The 20,715-nt window shown below is 39.8% G+C and overlaps 1 protein-coding gene and 1 pseudogene across 1 annotated transcript in view; one reads left to right on the top strand and one right to left on the bottom strand.

Annotated features, from left to right (window-relative positions):
- EIF3H (eukaryotic translation initiation factor 3 subunit H) overlaps window positions 1-20,715 on the top strand; it is an 84,710-nt gene that overhangs the window by 11,791 nt on the left and 52,204 nt on the right. The window contains exon 2 of the mRNA XM_020789594.3: window positions 8,958-9,114. Within this exon, the coding sequence (XP_020645253.1) occupies window positions 8,958-9,114 (157 nt within the window). The remainder of the gene's footprint in view (window positions 1-8,957; window positions 9,115-20,715) is intronic.
- Window positions 13,723-13,877, bottom strand: LOC140707104 (U1 spliceosomal RNA; annotated as a pseudogene).

Below are 20,715 nucleotides of genomic sequence, written 5' to 3'. Positions count from 1 at the left end.
ACATTTTCAGCCAAGACAAGCACCTTCTGGGAAAAACCAAGCACCTTTCAGACAACAGATCACCTTGAAAAGCACCTTTTCAGTCAAGACAAGTCAATGCAAGCACCTTTTGGGGAAAAGGGGGGCGGCAAAGGAGGGAGGGAACACCTTTTAAAAATCCAAAAATTAAAAAAGCACCAAAAAATAAAAATACAGTCCGTATCGCACTGTACCAGGCAATACCAGCAATACCAGGCAGTACCAGGCAGTCTGAAGACTGTCTCCAAATCCACTCTCAAAATGCTGGGAAGAGAAGGAAGCAGATAAGCACCCTCTTCACTGGCCAACAGTTAACTGAAAGTTCAAATTTCATGCTTTCCCCACCTCAAACACGTTTTTTTTTGTTTGTAACTTGAATCTAAGTGTGCAAGTCGAGTCAATATTTTTCTGTCAGAGTGGTTTGTAAGTTGAAATGTTTGTAACTCGAGCCGTTTGTAAGTCGAGGGTTGACTGTATTTGGGCACTGCAGTCCATTACACACTTAACTGGAAGTATATCCCTTTGAAGTTGGTGAGGATTGCTTTGCAGTAAACACGTATAAAGAGGGAATCAGAATTGGGAAGGTTGCTGGAGTTATTTTGTTCTTGTGCTACAACTTGAAGAGCCACCAACTGCAGTCTGCTGAAAGGACATATGTTTAGAACTAAAGAATGCTCAGTTCCTAAATATATTTTAGTGTCAAATCTGAATGGAATCCACAATCCTTCCATTTTAGAGGAAAAAAACTTGTCAAAATCTTTAATATTAGCAGCATAATCTAGATATGAGATGGCCATTCTGTTTCTAAACCGCAACCAAATTCATGAGTCCTGTCATACAAAAATGTATGTATTTTATTTTATTTTATTTTATTTATACCCTGCCTATCTGGTCATTGTGACCACTCTAGGTGGTATCCCTTGACTTTATCCTAATCATTTTTTTCCCTGTAACCTGATCTAGGGATTTTTAAGCCATTATTATTGTTAAAAAGTTGGTATTCTGAATTACTCTCTGGTCTATTGATTGGCAATCACCTAGAGCTGATCTGTTAGCAGATTCAGACCTACCTTTTGGCCACCCACTGAAGAAATATCCAAAGAAACACATTTTAAAAAGTTTATATCACATCAAACAATGGTAACTGAACTGGATAGGATTCAAAACTTCAGGTGTTAATAGCCTTTGTGTTCATCAGTGTGCTTAGAGAGGAGTAGCTAGTCCTCACTTTGCTCATGTGAGCAACATAGAGTTAGAGAAGGTTCCTGTTGACATGTAGGCTCTATGTATACCCAAGAGTTCTAGAAAAACTAAGGGTTTGTTCCTATAGTATGTGGCCTATATTGAGAGCAAGACTGCTCTTGAGTTAGCAAAGTAATGATGAAGGAGACATGACAATGTGCTCCCTTTCTAAGTATTTTGATGAACCCCATTCTAATGCCTGAAAAGGCCTTTAGATTGCCTGTCATGAATGGAACATAGATGTAAACAAACATGCATGTCATGAATGGAACATAGATGTAAACAAACATGCATATCTTGATGATGCTTAATAAGGATTAAATGGTATTTCAGTCTTCTGTAAACTCTGCTATGCAGAGAAGTATGCAGATTTCTTAATATGCCTGCTAGATCACAGTGTTCTCCAGTAGCAAAATTTCCAACATTCTTTTAAACTCTGTGTGAAGAAGAGGACACGGATTTTCGGGTCCCTGCCGATGGGCCATTTTGCTTCCAATGGCCAGAGAAGATTCCCCTACATCCAGCTCTCTTGCAAATACAGGAGGAACTTTGCCAAATATAGAACAGAGAGAAGGGACAGAAAAAGAGGGGAAAGAGACAGAGGGTAAGGAGGCAGGATCCCTAGGGGAGGAAAAGAGGAGAAAAAGGTGGAGAAAAAGGAGGAAGGTAGATTCTAGAGAGGAGGGAGACAGAAGCTAGGGAGGAAGATGAGTTCTGGAGGGATGCTAAGGAAAAATAGAGGGTGATTTAAATAAAAACTGATATTTAAAATTTAAGTGGTAAAATGCTTTTTAAATTTTAAATTGTGATTTAAATCAAATCCACCCTGGAAGTTGAGGCTTGTCAAGCTGAAATGCAGTCCCCCAAAATTAAAGATATTCAAGAGGACTGGGAATACATGGAATGCAGAGACCTCTGGACTTTTGGACTGGTCACATTGGAGAACCCCGCAAGATGGAGGCAGAGAAACTATGGCAGTTAAGGTCATCCTATAAGCCTTTTTTGGAGGTGAGAGAGAGGTGAGAAAAAGAGAAGAAAGTTCAACCCTTCTGTCTGACCCGGTCACCTGGAGAAAGCCTGCTAAAACCTGCCATTCCATGAGAAGGAGAGGAAGATGGGGTGGCTCTCAGTTCCGGACAGTCAAACCTACATCTAAACCATCCCTGCTGTGACACTTTGCTTAGCTTATCTCATGTGGGCCTTGAACAAGGGAAGGGTCCACAAGGACAGTTGGAGGAAAAGTGATTAAGGAGGTCAGACTAAGTTTAATTGACGTTTAGAAGAAAGGGTTCCTTTGCCTGTTTTGAATGTTCTTGTTCTGCGTACAAGCTCAAGTTATTGTTGATAAATATACTCCATCTTAGTGGTGGATTTGAACGTGAAAGGTAATGACATGGGAGGCTTGGGGACATCGGCGGCATTTACACTCTATTGAACCAATACAGGAAAGTGGGATCATTGCAAAACCCAGGAGAACGCAGTCACTGATCCTATCATAATGTTTTGCTGCTGTTTTTAGAATTTAGACTGAAATGATATTTGAGGGAAAGCGCCCTAGCCAATTGCCAAGGCATATGTTCATCTGGGATTTTTAAAATCTCTGTATCAAGCAATAGGGTAGGCTAAGGCATGTCTAAATTTAGTATAACTAAAATAGATTACTTCAAACATAGTCACATCACTTGCTTTAATCTTCCTCTCAGTCCATTCAGTTCTGAAGAGTAGATACAAGCAGGAAGTTGCCACCACTATCCCCCCTGCAGGCCCTTCCCTCTACATTCAGAATGACAGAAATGCAGCTGAAATCCATATGAAAAATGCCTTGCTGAATGATGATGTTAACTGCTGCGGCACTTGGATGTCAACAACAGCAGCAGCAGCAGCAGCAGCAGCAACAGCAGCAGCAGCAGCAGCAGCAGCAGCAACAACAACAACAACAACAACAACAACAATAATAATAATAATAATAATAATAATAATAATAAATCCCACATGTAACTGCTGGGAGCTGAAAACCAAAGAGTACTGCTTTCGTGCACAGATAGCCGTAGTAGGCAGCTCATCAGTGCAGCAAAAAATTGGATGCTGACATTTCAGTAATGTAGGGGTCCACTTCTTGATGTACAGCTGATAGGGAACTCCTGGGTCTTAGTTACCTAACAGAGAAAGTAAAGATTGAATCACAACTTTGGATTTTGTAAAAGCCTGTGCCGTCACCTGTATCTATAGTGAAACAGTGAGGGATTGCTTAGCTTAGGGCAGGAGAAGTGGACAAGGGGGAGAAATTAAGTATGGGGTTAAGAAGCCAGATTGGGAAAAGTTTTCCTCCGTTCCTCATAATGCCAAAATATCGGTAGATTTACTGAAGCTGAGTGGTAGGAAGTTCAGGCAAATAAAAGGAAGTACTTCTTCAAACGTTATATAGTTTAATTGTGCAGTTCATTGCCACAAGAGGTAGTGTTGGCCATCAACTTAATGGGTTTGACAGGTTTGAGTAAACTCATGTAGGCTAGAGACATCAGTGGCTACGTATCCGAGGCAGTCTGCCTCTCAGTATCGCATGTTTGAGAACGTGAAGTAGCAGGTGAATTTCTACTCCCTTCATTTTGGTGGCTTCCTGTGGGCAAGCAGTTGGCCACTACATGAACAGATCTAGTGTGGTTCTCTTTATGTGTTTGTTATTGTTATGGCATCCAGTTTAACTTTGTTGTAAATGGTTGTTGTGGGTTTTTCGGGCTCTTTGGCCGTGTTCTGAAGGTTGTTCTTCCTGACGTTTCGCCAGTCTCTGTGGCCGGCATTTTCAGAGGACAGCACTCTGTGCTCTGGTGTAGTTTGCTTGGGAGTTGAGTATTTATGGCTGTGAGATAGGCTTTTGTCCTTTTTCAGGAGATGAGTGATTAGTGTGTCTTGTTGTGGGTGTATTGTTGTGATGAGGAGGAGAGATTATCTGTCACCGTGATTGATGTGTGTCATTAGCTGGTCTTTTGTGTGTAGTGATCCCTGGTCCTTGTGGCTGGGTAGAGTTCGTTGACCTTTTACACACTGTATTTTTCAGAACATTGTTGTAAATGTTTGAAGTGGAGCAGACAGTAGAAGTGTGGTGGCATAATGATATGGAGAAAACAGCCTGTATCTTCCCATATGAGCTGCCTGCATTTCCTGGACAATGTAGGTCCTATAATATAGTAGCTAAGGTTGTGAGGTAGCATATCCCATTTCAAATCTTGGCGTAACTGTGAATTGGCTTAATTATGAATTCGCCAGGTTACCTACTCTCCCTCTCATGCTTAATTTCCTCTAGTAATACAGAGGCAATAATAATTGGCAGCCATATTGAGCTTGGGAATCATGCAGCAGATTTAAGATTATGCATCTAAAGTGCTTTTTGAAATTGGAAAAATATTATTCTTTCTGTTTGTTACTGGACTTGTCCATCTGTGGACTTTGACAGATGCGGGGAGGGAGGCGGTAAATACCATGAAAATGGGGAGGGGGGATATCATGAGATTCTCAGCCTTGCTGAAAAATAATGAATTCATCAGCTGCTAGAAAGGAGATAGGCAACCTAATACAATACACAGTAAGAAGCTAAAAGCAAGTTAATTATTCTGCAGACCCTCAACCCTTCCACGCCTCTTTCTTTCACATTTAAATGTTTAAAATCATAGTTTTCCTCTCCCATCTGTGTAGAAGTTTGTAAATTTTGCTAAGTTCTCATTAGGAAAAAGCAGCTGAACAAAATTCTCAACTATCATCCGTCAAATTCAGTAAGTACGACTGTTACCAGTGCAGACAAGACAATATTGTGCCTGCCCAGGCCATAGCTATTAAAGATAATAAATTAGCCAGAAAAATAAGAGAGGCGTTCTGATTCGGCATGACTGAAGTAGTTGAATGCACAGGTATCCAAACGCTGAGGCTGGCATGGTAAACACTCTTAAGACATCTGCTTGGATGGCGTCTGACAGCATGTCTTGCACCCATGTTCAGCTTTTTAAAAGCTCGGTTTCTTTGTAGTTACATATTTTGGGAAATGCTTACCAAGACACTGAAGCTGAATGACACTCTCACCCCTCCGTCCCATCTGTGAAAAACTGACAGAGGAGATGGCACGTATGAAAACATTAAAATCAGTAGCTGCCATCCCCTCCCCATCCTTTCACCCCTCCCAGATTAACTCTTAATCAAAAGGGAGTAATGCTGTGGGCAGATTTGGTGGGTTCAGAGACTGTTCCCCTCCTTCACTTGTGAACAGAACAGTCGCTTATAGCTGTGGTCTTGCAGCAAATCTGAAAACCTATTTTAAAACAAACAAGAAAGGCTTGGTTTTAAAATGGGATAGTTTTCTCTTTGGGTGGGGGGGGGGCAGGTTCTGGTTTGTCCATCTCCTGCTAAATGTGTTCCTCTTTCATTGGTAAGAGATGGTTTTCCTGTCTACCCAATTCTTTGAGATGTCTGCCAGCCCTAAAAGCTGAAACATATTTCCCTTACCCTATGCTAAGTCTATGCTCACCCAAAGTCATGCATTGAATACAGTCAATGTCTGTGCTGTTCCAGAGAGCTGTACCAACCACTTTCTGGGTGGCTTTGCTGCCACTGAGGAAGCTCTCCAGAGCTTTGGAGTGATGCTACCCTCACGCTCAGCAGTCTGAAAGCAAAACTTTCACCAGGCCAACCCTGTTGTTTGGATTCAAAATACGAGGAGCAAAGACCACTCTCACAAGAGTGTCAAAAATAATTGGTTGAAAAGTCTTCAGTTTATTACAGAAGCTAAGGGACAGGCGAAGTATGCCTTGTCCCCCCACAGGCAACCTACCTTTTTTTAAAAAGAAACTTTTAAGAAAAAGGTTATTTTCTATTTCTGAAAGCAATGGTTTTGCTATTAAAGGGGATGCAGAGCCCTGTTGTCCTCTCAGCATTGCTAAAACAAAGCTCATGCCCAGTTCAAAATTCTAGAAACTGGGCATAACCTTATTTTATTTATTTTTTCATACCTTGATGGGCTGGTATATCCCCTGGTGGGTTGCGAGAGTGCAAATTTGATCCCTGGATTCTCCATTTTCCTACTCTGCTATAGATTGATAATTGCAATGTAATAATCATGTTGAACGCTAACCTACTTATGCAAAAGAATCTGTATAAGGTTTCTGCTAGGGAGTTATTCAGCAGTTTCCATGGAGATAAATTTCTGAGGAATGGTTATTATGGCATTTCTATCTCCCCTCCCTCCACAGTGAGATAAACCAATTTCAGTGTTGCTTAGCAAAATCTTAAACTTCATTTTTTGTTAACTATCCATACCAATCACAGTGGCCTTGTCTGCCGCGGGTTACAGTGGTGTAATTTTACAGGCATCGCTGCCCTTTATAAAAAATAAATAAATAATCATTTCAGGCCTTATGCCTATGCACCTGGTGGCTTTGACAGATCAATAAGACTTCAGAGCTGCTTACACAAGATTAATAGCACATGTTGTAAAGGTAAAAAGCTCAATAGCTTTGTTTCCTGCAGACCTAGACACTTACAAAGAGGAAGCGTAAAAGTGATTGATAGCAAGGCAGCTTTGAGAATGTAAAAATGTCTTGCCACTGTCATGTTATGTATTAGATAGCTTGCAAGTGCCAGTGTGCAGGGAAGACCCCCACAGCATAATCCTTTTGTGGAAGGGCAGGTACAGCAGAGATGCTTCTTCCTTTTATCTCCCCCCTTCCTACCTTCTGCTGATGTTGCTTTCATGATTGTCACTGTGGCCCATTGGCTGCAACCAGAGAACATTCGTTCTCAGAAAGGGTATGCCCTGTATCCCATCTATGCATGTTAGGCTCTATAGAGCACTCCAGGCTGTCCCTCTGTATGAGCAAGGATGTTCCAGAAGGGTTCCCAGGATGGAGACAGTTTCAGGGACAACTGTCCTGAGCCTGCCTCAAATGGCCTGCACACTGTCCTTTAATCAACCAGGAGACTTGGCTTCTTGAAGGGGTTGAAGAATTCAGTGGTTGTGAGTTCGGAACACATATGCAGTTGGATGTGGATTTTTTTAAAGTCCAAGAGTGTATCTTTACTGTATAGTTACAATAGTTAGATAACACTTCAGCTGTTGTTGACTTCATCCTTGGAAGTCATGGAGTCCTTAGTTTGGTGAGATGCTTTGAATTGTATGCTGTAATTCTAGGGAGTGCACTGAAAATCTCTAGAATAAGTTGAATACATCACAAAACTACAAATGGATTCTGTGAGAAGAAGCCATGGCAGTTAAAATCAAATCAAGATGCTGTAGTTGTATAAGGGAAGATACACTAAGTCCTCCTTCCATGAAGTTTCTGGCTAATGGGATCACTTGCTTTGCATCAGGTGGAACTGGACTGACATTGTTCACAGCTCACACACAAGCCTTTGTTTCTTGTTGGGCTTGGAGTGTTGATGTCAAGCAAAGGATTTTTTTTGTCTTGTCTCAGCGTTGTCCCAGTGCCATCAGCTTGTTCTTTTGAAGACTCTCTCTCTCTCTTAGCCCATCTGTGTTTGGCATTCCTGCTTTACTGGTGGGGGAATGATGATGGATCTTTGGTGTATGTGTGCTCTTAACCCCTACCATGGGATCACATCTCAAAAACAAATTTTCCCCTGGAAATAAGTTGACTTTTGTCATATCCTGTGATTTAGTTGACTAGAACATGGGAAGCAATACCTTGGACTGCTTTGCAGTAGCTGCCTAGTTTGGGATAGCCTGCATCATTCCCTTGGAATTGCATGGGTGAGTTCTATAATAGGGTTGCATATCAATTACGTATTTCAATTAACGGAGAGGGTGCCAAGGTATCTAAGCAGAAGGTTAATCCTCATATAAATTTCCTTAATGAAACCTTCTCTTCTGCTTGGCAATTAGTTCAGCTTGAGCAGAAATTTGACTCTCGAGTTCTCTTGATTATTTTGGAAGTGGTCTGCCTGTGCAGTGATTATCTTCACTTATTTCCAGAACTCTGACAAGACACTGAACTTAGTTGGTGTGTTGTGCTTGTTTTCAGTGCCCGCCATGATCCAACCCCCCCAACCCCCATTGTTCTTCTTCCTCACCGGTAGGAAAACTGTCTCAGATTTATTGGCAGATTTCTTGTGATGCGAAAGAGAAAAGGTCTTGTTTTGGAGTAGAAGGGCCAAGAAACCAATTTACATGTCTAGAGCTTGTCACTTAGCCCTTTGGTGTGGGACCAGTACAATGTTTCCTAGCCTGGAAGTTGTGACCCCCCCCCCAAGAGGGTTGTAAAGTGTTTTCTGGGGTGTCGCTGATCACCTTATGTGTGTTGTAGCTTTTGTTAAATAATTTATTCCATGAATTTTCAGATATTAAAGTTAATATGTATGTGTATGTATGAGAAACAAGCCCTTTTTTTGTGGGGGGGGGAGGAAGAAGGCTCTACTTTCTGGGAAGGGATGACCATTAAAGATGTATTTCTATGCAAATGTAGTGGGTCAAAGGTTACTTGGCTATTATAAAAACGAGTCACAACTTGAAAAAGGTTGGGAACCACTGGTACAAAAACTGTGCATGCCTCCTGACACTTCCTCCTTGTCAGCCTTCCAACACTCAAATGCTTCAAGAATATTTGAATAGGCTTCCCCATGCGGTTGGGAAAACACCTCCTAAAAATGGGGCAACACATTCCAATGGAGAAAAACCTAATTAAGAATTTATATTTCAGGTGGTGCTGAAGATCATCAAGCATTATCAAGAAGAAGGCCAGGGCAATGAAGTCGTCCAAGGTGTGCTGCTGGGGCTGGTGGTGGACGACAGGCTTGAAATCACCAACTGTTTTCCTTTTCCTCAACATACAGAGGATGATGCGGACTTCGATGAAGGTAATCCTTTATAGCAGGGACAGACTAATTTGGCAGACTAATCCAGGGACCAATTTTCTACCCCTGGGATCTTGTGGAAACTGCAGAAACCTCCCAAAATGCAAAAATAAGTAAGGTTCCAACGATAGAAGAGCTGTTAAAGAAGTTATGGGATACAGCAGAACTGGACACTCTATCAGAAGCACTACGGGAACAACCAAGAGACTATGTAAAACAAAGCTGGGAAGTAATATATTCTTGGGCCCAGAAGAAGACAGGAGTGTAGGGCAAAGTTTATGATGTATGTATATCTACTTAGCACATACTGGAAATGAAATTGGGGGAGCAGACAGGTTAACGAAGCTGGAGTCTTGGACTCCAAAGGGGGGTGGGGTTAGTTTTTTCCCCCTTTTCCCCTTTCTTTTTTCCTTGTTTCTATTTGTCTTGTTTTTTGTTTCTGTGTGAATTAAAAAAAAGAAAGAAACTGCAGAAACCTCCCAAAATGCAAAAATAAGTAAATCAAAAATTAAAAATAAATAAATAAACTCACAGATAAGAAAATGAAGCCAGGCAGAACCAGATATCGATATCCTGTTTTAGGGGAAATTTTTGTTTTTTATCTTATGCTAGCTGCTGCTATAGAATGCTGTTGACTTTCTAGACTCCACTAATGGTTTCCCCCAACAAAACAAAGGTGTGGGAAACCCCTCGTGGAGGGAGTCTGGTTGGGTCGTAGCTGTAAAAGCTCTCCTAAGGCTGCTTTTACAGCTACGACCCAACCAGACTCCCTCTTCCTCTACAACTAGTTTATAGGCAAGTATAGAGAGTCTTGCTTCAGTCTACAGCTGTTGCTTGCTATAGACTTGTAAGCTGAAACCTCAGTAGGAGGCAGAAAATTTTACATATCTTTGATATGAAGCAGGATGGATTTGATAGATTTAAACCACAGTTTAATTTTTAAAAAAAAAAATCAGAATTTTTGATTATTTAAACAACAAAAGTCAGCTTTTTTATTTGAATTGTGATTTAGATTTGTGATTTAAATCAATTTGATTTTTTAAAAAATCATTAATTTTTATCTAACCTGATATGGAGGGAACTTGAATTTAGAGGGGGAGAGTTTAAATATTCACATGGCATAAAAAAGACATCACAGTAAGTCCCAGATAAGTTTTCTTGTGGCAGAGCATACTGTGGTTGGGGTGAGAAGACTGAACTGGGTGATACAACTGAAAAGACCTTCCCTCCTATAACACTGTGTTGTATGAGTACATATTCAGAGGGGTTACAAGAACAGGATTATATTCTTAAAGGCAATGGAAGGGTGTCGTTTTCCCATCTCTTGTGTAATGACCTAAGCCACCTTCACTGGTCTGCTGCCCTTCACAATTGTAATTTGTCATAACTGGGGTATATTTTAGGGGTTGTTCTAAGGATTATTGAACTATTTTGTCTGAAACAGACTTTTACCTCTTGGATTGTGCTTATTCCTCATTTTTATATTTAGAAATATGAAATCTTGTCAGAAGATAAATGTAGATGGCATTTTTAAAGAAGATGACTGTCAATTTAGTAACTTTTTCATTTCATTACTACTTTAACTGTTACCCACCAGAATGGAACATTTTAATGTCCCAAAGTCACATTTTGTTGCAGAATCCGCACAGAACCAGACCTGTAATGTAGGACCTCTTAGGTATTGTCACCTGAACAGATTTAAATAATGTATGCCAGTTTGAGTGATGTATCTGTTTGTTTTTAAAACAAATAGCTGGGACAATGAAGCCCAGTAAATCTGCTTTTTGCACTTTAGAGCCTTTTTATTCTAAGCAAAGAATATTCGGGCAAAAATTCTTCCTTGCTGTAGTTCAATGAATATGATGCAAAGAAGCTAAAATTATATACACTTAAGGTGTCAGCAAGCTTGAATCCCATTCAAGAAGACTTTGGAATTCTTAGTGATTGGGAATTGCAGTGTGAGTGCAAGCTATTTTGTGGTTCCTAAGCAGTATAATAATAATAATAATAATAATAATAATAATAATAATAATAATAATAATAATAATAATAATAATAATAATAATAATAATAATAATAATAATAATAATGAAAAAAGAGTTCTACTTTGTGTATTTAGATAGTACTATTTAATGGGGATAATATAGGTATACTTTGTTCAAGCTGCATCAGAGGTACAGTGAGAATATGGATCTGGAATTTAATTGAAGAGCCTTCATTCCTCCAGAGGTAGGTGCCTGCCACCATGCCTCAGCATTGGTTTGGTTGGTTTGTAGCTACTAGGACTTGAGGTTCGACCAGATCTGGAGGACCAGAGGTTTCCAAAGCCAAATTTAGCACCTTGTGCCAGCTGCATCTATATTTCAGGCAATAGGTTATGATTTCTAGAAGCAAATCTGGAAGCTGCTTGATTTTACGAGCACTAGAACTACATTATTAATGGACCACCTCCACTCCCATTCACCATTGTAGTTTGATAAGGAAGAGCTTGAAGAGAGAATAGAGTAGATAGAAGACAGTCTACTGAGGACTGGGAAAGGAGAGAGAGGTGTCACATGTGTTTCTTTGAATCTAGAATTGAGATAGTGGGAGAAGAGTGAGGAATGGAGAAGAAAAAACCCTGCATTTCCCAGGGTAGAGATTTTATATAAGCTGGTAGTTTTGTAATGAAATTGTGCTATGCATGGGTGTGGATGGATGTGTGCTACTTTTGCTGCTGTGCCGTGGAAGGGAGCTGTGAAGCTTGTGTTTCAAATGAAGTAAACCTTTTGCAATGAAAAAAGTCTCCATTTGATATTTTTTTAAAAAGTAATTATATTGTCAAAACTTTGAGAAATGAAACATCCGCTGAAATGAATCTGCTAACAATGATTCTGGCATTGTGGTCTGAGGCGTCAAGTCAGTCGTGGCCTGTTGATTAGAGGGAGTACGGGTAGTTTCAGAGCTTTAGAAAATTCCTAGAAGAACCAAAGTTTAAGGCTTTTATCATTTTAAAGGCACTCTTCTTCCATTTCCACAGTGAAAAACCACAGTCCACTGGTAAGTTCGTGGTGATGGTGTTTTCTTTATGTCTCACCTCTAGTCATGCAGTGACTTGAACAATGCTGATTTTTTTTCCATGGAAAGGTTAGCTTTGGGGGTCTCGTTCAACTAGTAGTGAATAATGCCTTTTACCCAGTGACTTCTTTTTATTGTGCTGCTATAGATGTCCCCCTCTTATGAACAAGCATTATGAAGCATTTACTGGATACTTTTCTAAATAGTAGTAGTCACTGGCTTGGAATGAAACTTCTTTTTTCTCCCTGTGTCAGATGTTATTCCAGCTTGCTGCTGCTCAGCCTTGGAGTGCTTTTCCTTGTACTCCCAGAAGCAGAAAGCCAAGAGAATCTGCTTTTTAAAAAAAGTCAGAATGATATAAGCTCTTAATACATCACTTTAGATAAATAGGTCCCTTGCCAAGCATTCCATTTTGAAGGCCACAGAAATGGCTTTTCATACAGCTTCAAGTTGAGATTTAAAAAAAAAAGTTTTTCCCTGCAAGAGAAGAGGGGAGAAAGGTCTGTAGTAGTGTCTGATTAGGTGCGTAGCTTGCAAAAATTATTATTATTATTATTTGATCTGCAATTCCCAGGAGATCCCCTGAGTGCTTGGCCACTCGGACAGCAGAGGCTCTGCCCTTGTGGTTTGCAGGCATTTGGTTGCTGAGTCAAAATGGAGGTGCCCCATGTTGGCAGCAGACATCCAGAGAGAGGGCTTTAGAAGATAGTAAACAGAAAGGCAGAACAGCTGGATAAGTCATAGAGCCTCAAAGCAGACAGCTTGGGTTGCCAAAGAATAGAATTTGGAATGCAGAGATGAAAACTCTGACTACTTTGGCCTTGAATACTCTGAGAAAAATAACAAATACATTAAGAGATAGGCAGGAGAACTAAGGGGAAGATATTATGGGAGGGAAGTTGGATAAGAGCACATGCAGATGGTTGCTATTGCTGGAGACCGTGGGTGGCTCAGCACATGGACCGACAGAGCCCTGGGCTCCTGGCTCCAACACCAAATGAATGAGCATGGGAGTTAGTAATGCATATGAAGTGTCACAGCTTCCTGTTCAGTTGTAGCTCTTAGAGAATCTGAGGGCCTTGTAATGAGGTTAGCTAGTCCATGATCCTGGTTGTATACTCAGAATAGTGATACCAGTGGATGGCAGAGGCACTACATCGAGTTTACAGTACAATTAGGCTGTGCCATGTCTGTAAAACAACAGTGGATGCTTCACCCAAGTGATAACTGAAAGGTTGCATACCATATTTTTTGCTCCATAAGACGCACTTCCCCCGCAAAAAAAGTGTGGGGGGGAAGTATGTGCATCTTATGAAGTGAATACAGTAAAAAAAAAGGGTTCAGCCACCACCACCCAGAAGCCTCCCACTGCCATGCTGGGAGGCCTCTGAACTAGCACCAGAGACTGCTTGCTGTTTGGACCTTACCTTTCTGCACTGCTGGCTTTCCAGGATCTGCTTTCTGCAGCCCACCTGGAAAACCAGCAAGGCTAACAGGCCTATGGCAGCAGGCAGTGAAAACAGCCAAGGACCAAAATAGTAATTCTAGAAAGACCAGGGGAAACCACAAACACAGTCCCCCACTTAGGCAGTTGATTTTCCCACATTTGGGGAAATCACAGGAGTCAGCACATCCAGAGTGCAATAGATGAGCCTTACCCTGGGAAAACCACTTTTACAATAATGGTATCTCCCCTGCCAGGTATGAGTTGGAATGGCCCCTGAACCTCCTGCCTCTTTCTGTGCCCTGTCCCCCAAAGGCATGGTGACCCCCCAGCTGCACCTCCTGATCAGAACAGGGCTGCACAGCCTGAGACCCGAAAGAGGCCAAGAGAGCTACTCAGTGTTTTGGGGTGCCCCGCAGGACCCCCATTGGTCTGGATGTTCCTCCCACAACCCTCCAGTGCACAGATATTAGCATACCTAATATGCGGGAAAGACAGGGAAAGTGGGGAAATTCAAACTTTCAGTTAGTGAAGAGGCTGCTTGTCTGCTTCTTTGCTAGTCCAAGCAGTTAGAGAGCTGGGAGAGAGACCTGGGACTGCTTGGTATTGTCATTGTAAAAATTTATTTTAAAAGCTGTTTGTTTGGGGTTAGTGCTTGGGTGAAAAGGTGCTCTGTTTGAGTTGAAACCTGCTTGTGTAGAAACGTTCATGCTTGCCTTAAAAATCTGCTTGTTTTGCTTTAAAATCTACTTGTTTTGGGTTAAACTGTGCTTGGGTAAAAAGGTACTCTGTTTGAGTTGAAACCTGCTGGTGTAGAAACGTGCATAGGGGTACTTGTTTTAAAAGCTCCCTGCAAAGCCTTTCAGACCAGCGCCGATCAGCTGTTAGGTGGGGAGAGTGGAGGGGGAAGGAGCAGGAGTGAGAAGAGCACAAAATGGCTGCCATCTGCCGGCTACCTGCTGGCTTTTAGCTGTTTGGGGCTCTTTTTTGGCTGTTCTGGGGTCTACCAAGGCACTGTGAAGACCCAGGCTTAGTCTACAGTACCTGGTAAGTGACTTTCTTTTAAGTTTTTAAAAGTTTCTGACCTTCCCCCCCCCCCAATAAAAATGCATTAATTAATTTTCAGTGCATTTCTATGGGAAATTTGGATTCAACTTGCAAACTTTTCAACTAGTTCTGAACATCTAATAGAAAATGTATTTCCAAAGCGTGTTGCAGCAAGGAAACTAACTGTGCCGCGTGACTTCTAACTAGATTACAGTACCTGCTTCCTGATTTCAGCTACTATAGTTTGTATTCAGTTTTTTTGGCTCGTCAAGAACATTGTTCATGGCTTTGTGTGGCCTAACCTGTTGTGCTTTGCATGCTATCAATGTTCAATTATGTCAGAAAATGGAGATTTGCTCTTATGCTGAGCATGTGCTACTGCTTGTGAATGGGATCAGGTTAAGCTCTGTGTTGCTGTTCTTTTGAATAACCTAAAGTAAATAAGTAGTAGTACTTTATTACGGTCTAAGACCAGTAAAACCAAAACAGTATAAAATAGACACATACAGTTATTGTTTCAGGCAGGATGATAAAATTCAATTAAAACATGATAAAACGTGATAATACAACCCCTTCTTTCCAATTAATAACATCATATATCCTTAATATTGGTAAAAACTCTGGTAGTGTTATATTAAAAACATTATCCATCTAAAATCACCTACCCAAACTTAAAGTAAATAAGGAAAACCAGCTGTTAAATACTTTAATTCCACTATTTATCCTCCACACAACTAAAAGGGACCTCTCAATGCAGTGCCAAATCAGACAAACCATTTCTAACTTAATATAGCCTTGAGCTGTAGCTGGGCAGAGTTGCACAACGATCTCATCTGTCATTGAGACATTTCTATAAGCATGGGGAGGAGGTGGATGAAAGGAAATGTAAAATATAGGTAGAGTGGTATAGGTCTTATCACTGGCTGATAATGGTCTATATGTACTTGAATTAAATTTATGGTACATAAACTAGAGTACACAAAGCTTTAAGTCTCTCCATTTGTTAATGACAGTGGTAATGATTCTTAACGCCACTGTTGACTGCTGTTCACTTTACATGATTCAAATGTTATTCTGTTATAGTTTATTAAATATTTTACTACACTATTTGGTTCAGAATATATTTTCCCTGTTTTCCTCCTCTAAAAATTAGGTGCGTCTTAAGGTCAGGTGCATCTTATGGAGCAAAAAATACGGTAATTCCACACAGTGGAGGACTTAAACTTACAGTGCTACAGGGTGAGGTATGTGATATGGGGCAAGCCACATGACACAAGACATACGGTGAGCCAGATGTTCCTGTGCATCAGTCTGGCCATGCAGAGTCCCAATGACATAGTGGGTGCCTCAAACTAAGGACTTTAAAAAAAGGCAATGATCTGTGTTGGACTCAGGGGTGAGTTAATGGTGTAGTGGTTGTGCAGAATAGGGGACCTGGATATGGCCCACAGGGTACAATTTCCCCACTCTAATTTAAAAAGTCAAGTGGCAAGCAATGCCCCTGAGAAACTGGAGAGCCACTGATCATCAGAAGAGACAATATTTGGCTAAATGGATATAGTAGTCTGACTTTAAAGGTAAAGGTAAAGGTTCCTCTTGACAATTTTTGTCCGGTCATGTTCGACTCTAGGGGGCGGTGCTTATCCCCGTTTCCAAGCCATAGAGCCAGCATTTTGTCCGAAGACAATCTTCCGTGGTCACATGGCCAGTGTGACTTAGACACAGAACGCTGTTACCTTCCCACTGAGGTGGTCCCTGTTTATCTACTCGCATTTGCATGCTTTTGAACCGCTAGGCTGGTGGGAGCTGGGACAAGCGATGGGAGCTCACTCCGTCGCGTGGATTTGATCTTACGACTGCTTGGTCTTCTGACCCTGCAGCACAGGCTTCTGCGGTTTGGCCCGCAGCGCCACCACGTTTGACTTACAGACTTTCTCTGTGTTTTAGACAATAATTCCCATCAGTAGCATCATATTGGGTGATTGATGTAGTTTAGCATATCTGGCGGGCAATAGTTTGGGGAACAATGGTTGGTGAAATACAAAATTTCAGTGGTAGAAGGCATTTTGAGTGTGACCTGCACCTACCCCCTTCATCTTTTCTTCCATTGATGCAGAAATTGATTATGATGCCTTCAGGGAGAAAAAAAAAATCATGCCTTACTGTGAACTTGAAAACAACAAAACAATATGTTCTCCTATACCTCCTGACAGAATGGACAATAAATCCTGAATAAACAGTATAATTTCTCATTTGATCTTTCATGTTTTCTTGTTGCCTTGAAAGAGTTTTCTGTTGGATATTAATAAAATGCTGGATTTAAAGGAAATCTTTCTTTGAATTATTTTCTCCCATGCTTCTGCTGGGATTTTTGTAAAAAAAAGATTAGTGATCATCTGCTACATATGCCTCTTACTTGACAAACTACAAAATAAAGCTGTTTCTGACAATTAGGCAAGACTGTTTCAGAATTTTTAAAAAACTGAGGCAGGTTTATCCTCTTTTTAAAAAAGAGCTACTTATTTAAATGTCCATTAGGGGGCACTGTTAATCCAGTTTGAAAACCATTGTTCCTTTTTTTTTTGCAAATTTGCTGTAAAGTTAGGCTTTAGAAGGAAAAAGGGGTTATTTTCATTTGCTAAAGTTCAAATACTGTTTTGCACAACCAGATTCGATAAATATAGTACAAAGTGCATTGAGTTAAATACAAATTTGATAATGTGCTGTCTGTCTTTTCCATCAGATTTGACTTGAATTTAAAATTCCAGGTGCTTCATTTGGCTTTGTGAACTGCTATTTGTTTACCGCATATTTCTGTGTAACATCCTGTGTACATTTATACCTTCTCCTTTCTGCTAAACCCTTTTAAATGTATTTTGGGACCCCAAATTAGCAGTGTACAAGTTCCGTGTGAGAATGCTAGTCCTGCTTCTTCCTAGTAACATTTAGTAAAAAGCATTCACAGGTTTTCCTGACACCCACCCCACTTTGCTTGACATTGTTTCCAGAGAGCATGGGTGAATATCAACTTTTATAGCATGTTATAAGGAAAAGGCACTGCACTGCTGCTCCGTAACTCCCATTTCCAACCCTAAAATGGCTGCATACTAATAACAATAGTATTTCAGTTATTCTTTGACAAACTAGAACTGTTTCGAGTAGTGCGTTTTGCTGTGACTCTTGCATTTCGAGTGTAGTTGGCTGAATAGCACCCCAGAGTGGAGAGATCCGTATCCTGGCAACCTGCTCAAATGACCAGGTGTTTCTAGACTACTGCGAAAGTTGCATTAGGTTCTATTTTAGGAAATCCTGTCTCTGAATCATAACCTAAAAAGTTCTCGGCACCTTGTTGTTGTTCTGTGCCGCCAAACCAGAACCAACTTCTAGTGAGCCTAATAGGATTTTCAAGGTAAGTGAAGTACCTAAGGAGTTGTTTTACCTGTTCCACACCCCATTGAATTTCCACGGCAAAGCTAGAGAGTCAAACCCAGTTCTCCTGAGTCCTAGGCTCAGCACCTTAACTGATTCTTATTTTTAGATTGTGTAGGAAATTCTAACACTAAACATTATCTTTTCTTTCCCTTTTCACTCCCCGCACATTTTACCAAGTTTTATCCTGTACCTTGTGGCAATGTTTGTTGGGTACTTAAAGCTAGCAGTGGCCTTAGGTATGTGATTATGAACTTTAAAGAAATATAAAATGTAGACAAAAATATGGAATCATTTTGTTCTAATGTACTGAGGGAGGGGGTAGGTTCTCATTTCTCAGTTGTGTTTGTATACTGTGGACTGGAAGGGACCCAGTCCAAAAAACTGCTATCCCCATTGTGGCCATCACTTATCACCTATTTTCTTTATGTAGTCTGGGAGAATAGCAGAACAATATGACGTTGGCAGAATTTTAACCCTTTTTCAGAGGCAGAAGTGGTCCGTGTGTCAGAGGAGAAATATTGCAGATTGCAATAACTCCTGAAAAAGTTTCCCGTTCTTTCCCAGCATTATAGAATTGGGACATCAACATTGAGTTGAAAAAAACTGTGCAACAGTTTTGTGTGCTTTTCTGCATTTTCTTCTGCTGGTCGACCTAATAAAAGCATCACTGTGGTGCAGAATTTGGATTTTGTGCCAGTGTGGCTATTACAGCATTTGTCATAAAGCGATGGTGTTTTTTATTTGATTCCACTGCAGTCTATGCATGTTTTCATCTAATAATAGCCTGCAGGTCTGTCTTGGTAACATACTTGTCCCAACTAAGTTAAAATTCCTATCTATTAGTCATAATTATATGACATACAAGCCTGCGGTGTGCTCTGTGATTTATTTTAATTTTTTCCCCATTTCATGGCTTACAAAACAAAAAAATGCTTAAGAATCTTTTCATTTCCTGTGGCCTAAGACATTAACGCAAAACATCATCACCTTTTAGTGGCTATGGTTCTATGGGGGGGGGGAGATAATGTGCCATTAATCTTCCATTGTTCTTTTTCTTAAACCCACATCTTTTCTAAATCGTCAGAATAACTCTGGGCAGAAAGCACTACCATGAGGGAATTTAACAGCTCTTAAAAATTATTCTGGCATGTAACTAAAGTTAATCTATATTCTAAATTTTTATATTAATCTTTTTTGGGGTCCTATGTGGGTATTTGCTGTGTATGACAATATTTTGTAAATGTTCAGTTATTACAGCTTATTGATTTATAGCTGAAAATTCAGGGTAACAAATGTATTAAATGTTCTGTTCTTAAGTTATTCTGATAAGTTGTGGAAAGACCTTGGCTCTGGTTAACTGAAAATTTATAGAAACCTTTTCATTTGGGGCAGCTGAGATAACTTTTAGGTTGAAATATATGAGAATTGAAACTAAACTGTGACATATGAGTAAAATTAATGGCTTTATTCTTACATGTGTTCATACTTGAACTATAGATATGTTGAAAGGAAGGGGTTGTACATTTTTATATGCCTATAGTTATTTAAAATTTAGGGGCATTAAAATATCACTTTCATAGTAAAAAGTATACATATACTCTGATATTTTTATACATAGTTTCATAAAGGAAAGGGTTATAAAGTTAGTTTTTCAGGCTGAAAATATTTTTACATGTTAGGATTTATGAAGTGTCCAGCTGTCATGCTGATTGAAAATATTTTCAGATTTTGCATCACTAAATTACAGTTAAAATGTCAAAGTTTAATATCTAAAATGTTTTTGAAACCATGTGCTTTGGATCTTATGATTTCAACAATAAACCTGGAATGTACCTGAAATCAGGGATAATATGCACATGTAACTTATTTCCAATGTTGCATGATATATGATAAATTTCTATTTAAAGGTGGTTAAATACTAATTTTAATAAGAACTAAATTGAAGTTATATGAAGTTTCTGTATCAAGTGGAACAACCTTCATTCAGATTATCATTTTTTTCCTCCATGTTGTTTGTTGAAAACATTACTTATTCTGTCCACTTATTTCAGTTTATTTTAAAGATATTACTTCTCTTTTGGTTCTTGGAGTGACAGATTTATTAGTTTTAATGTTATGTACCAGCTCATTTCATGGATATTTTTTCTTACCCCTTCATGTACTGTTTCTCCCCCAGCTGCCTTATAAAAGAGCAAGTATTTAGTTTATTATTTTAATTGCTGAAATGAATTGATCCATAATTTCAGTGATATTCATGACAGCAGGGCAGCATAAAAATGTAATAAATAAAATGATTCGTAGTGAAAAACTGTGCCAGTTAATTAGAGTGGGAAGAACTCCCTTATTTATCAAGCACAATATTTACTGCTGACTGATTTTTTTACCCTTTAGACTAGTCAGCTATTTATTTATTTGTTGATTTTTTCAGGTTAGTTCAGTTTAGCTTTCTTTAATTTGTCGAAGATATTGCCCATGCTTCTCAAAGGCAAACATAAAAATTTAATTCAGAAAAATTAAGTAGCATAGTTCTTGCTTCTCTCTTGATGTTTTTGAAAACGTGGGTTGTATATTGAAAGTTTTATCTGAAGCCAATAGGATGTTAAACTTGAATAGAGATAAGGCCT

This window comes from Pogona vitticeps, chromosome 4 (genome assembly GCF_051106095.1).
Source record: "Pogona vitticeps strain Pit_001003342236 chromosome 4, PviZW2.1, whole genome shotgun sequence".
Lineage (NCBI taxonomy): Eukaryota > Metazoa > Chordata > Lepidosauria > Squamata > Agamidae > Pogona > Pogona vitticeps.
This window is presented reverse-complemented; position numbering and strand designations above follow the sequence as displayed.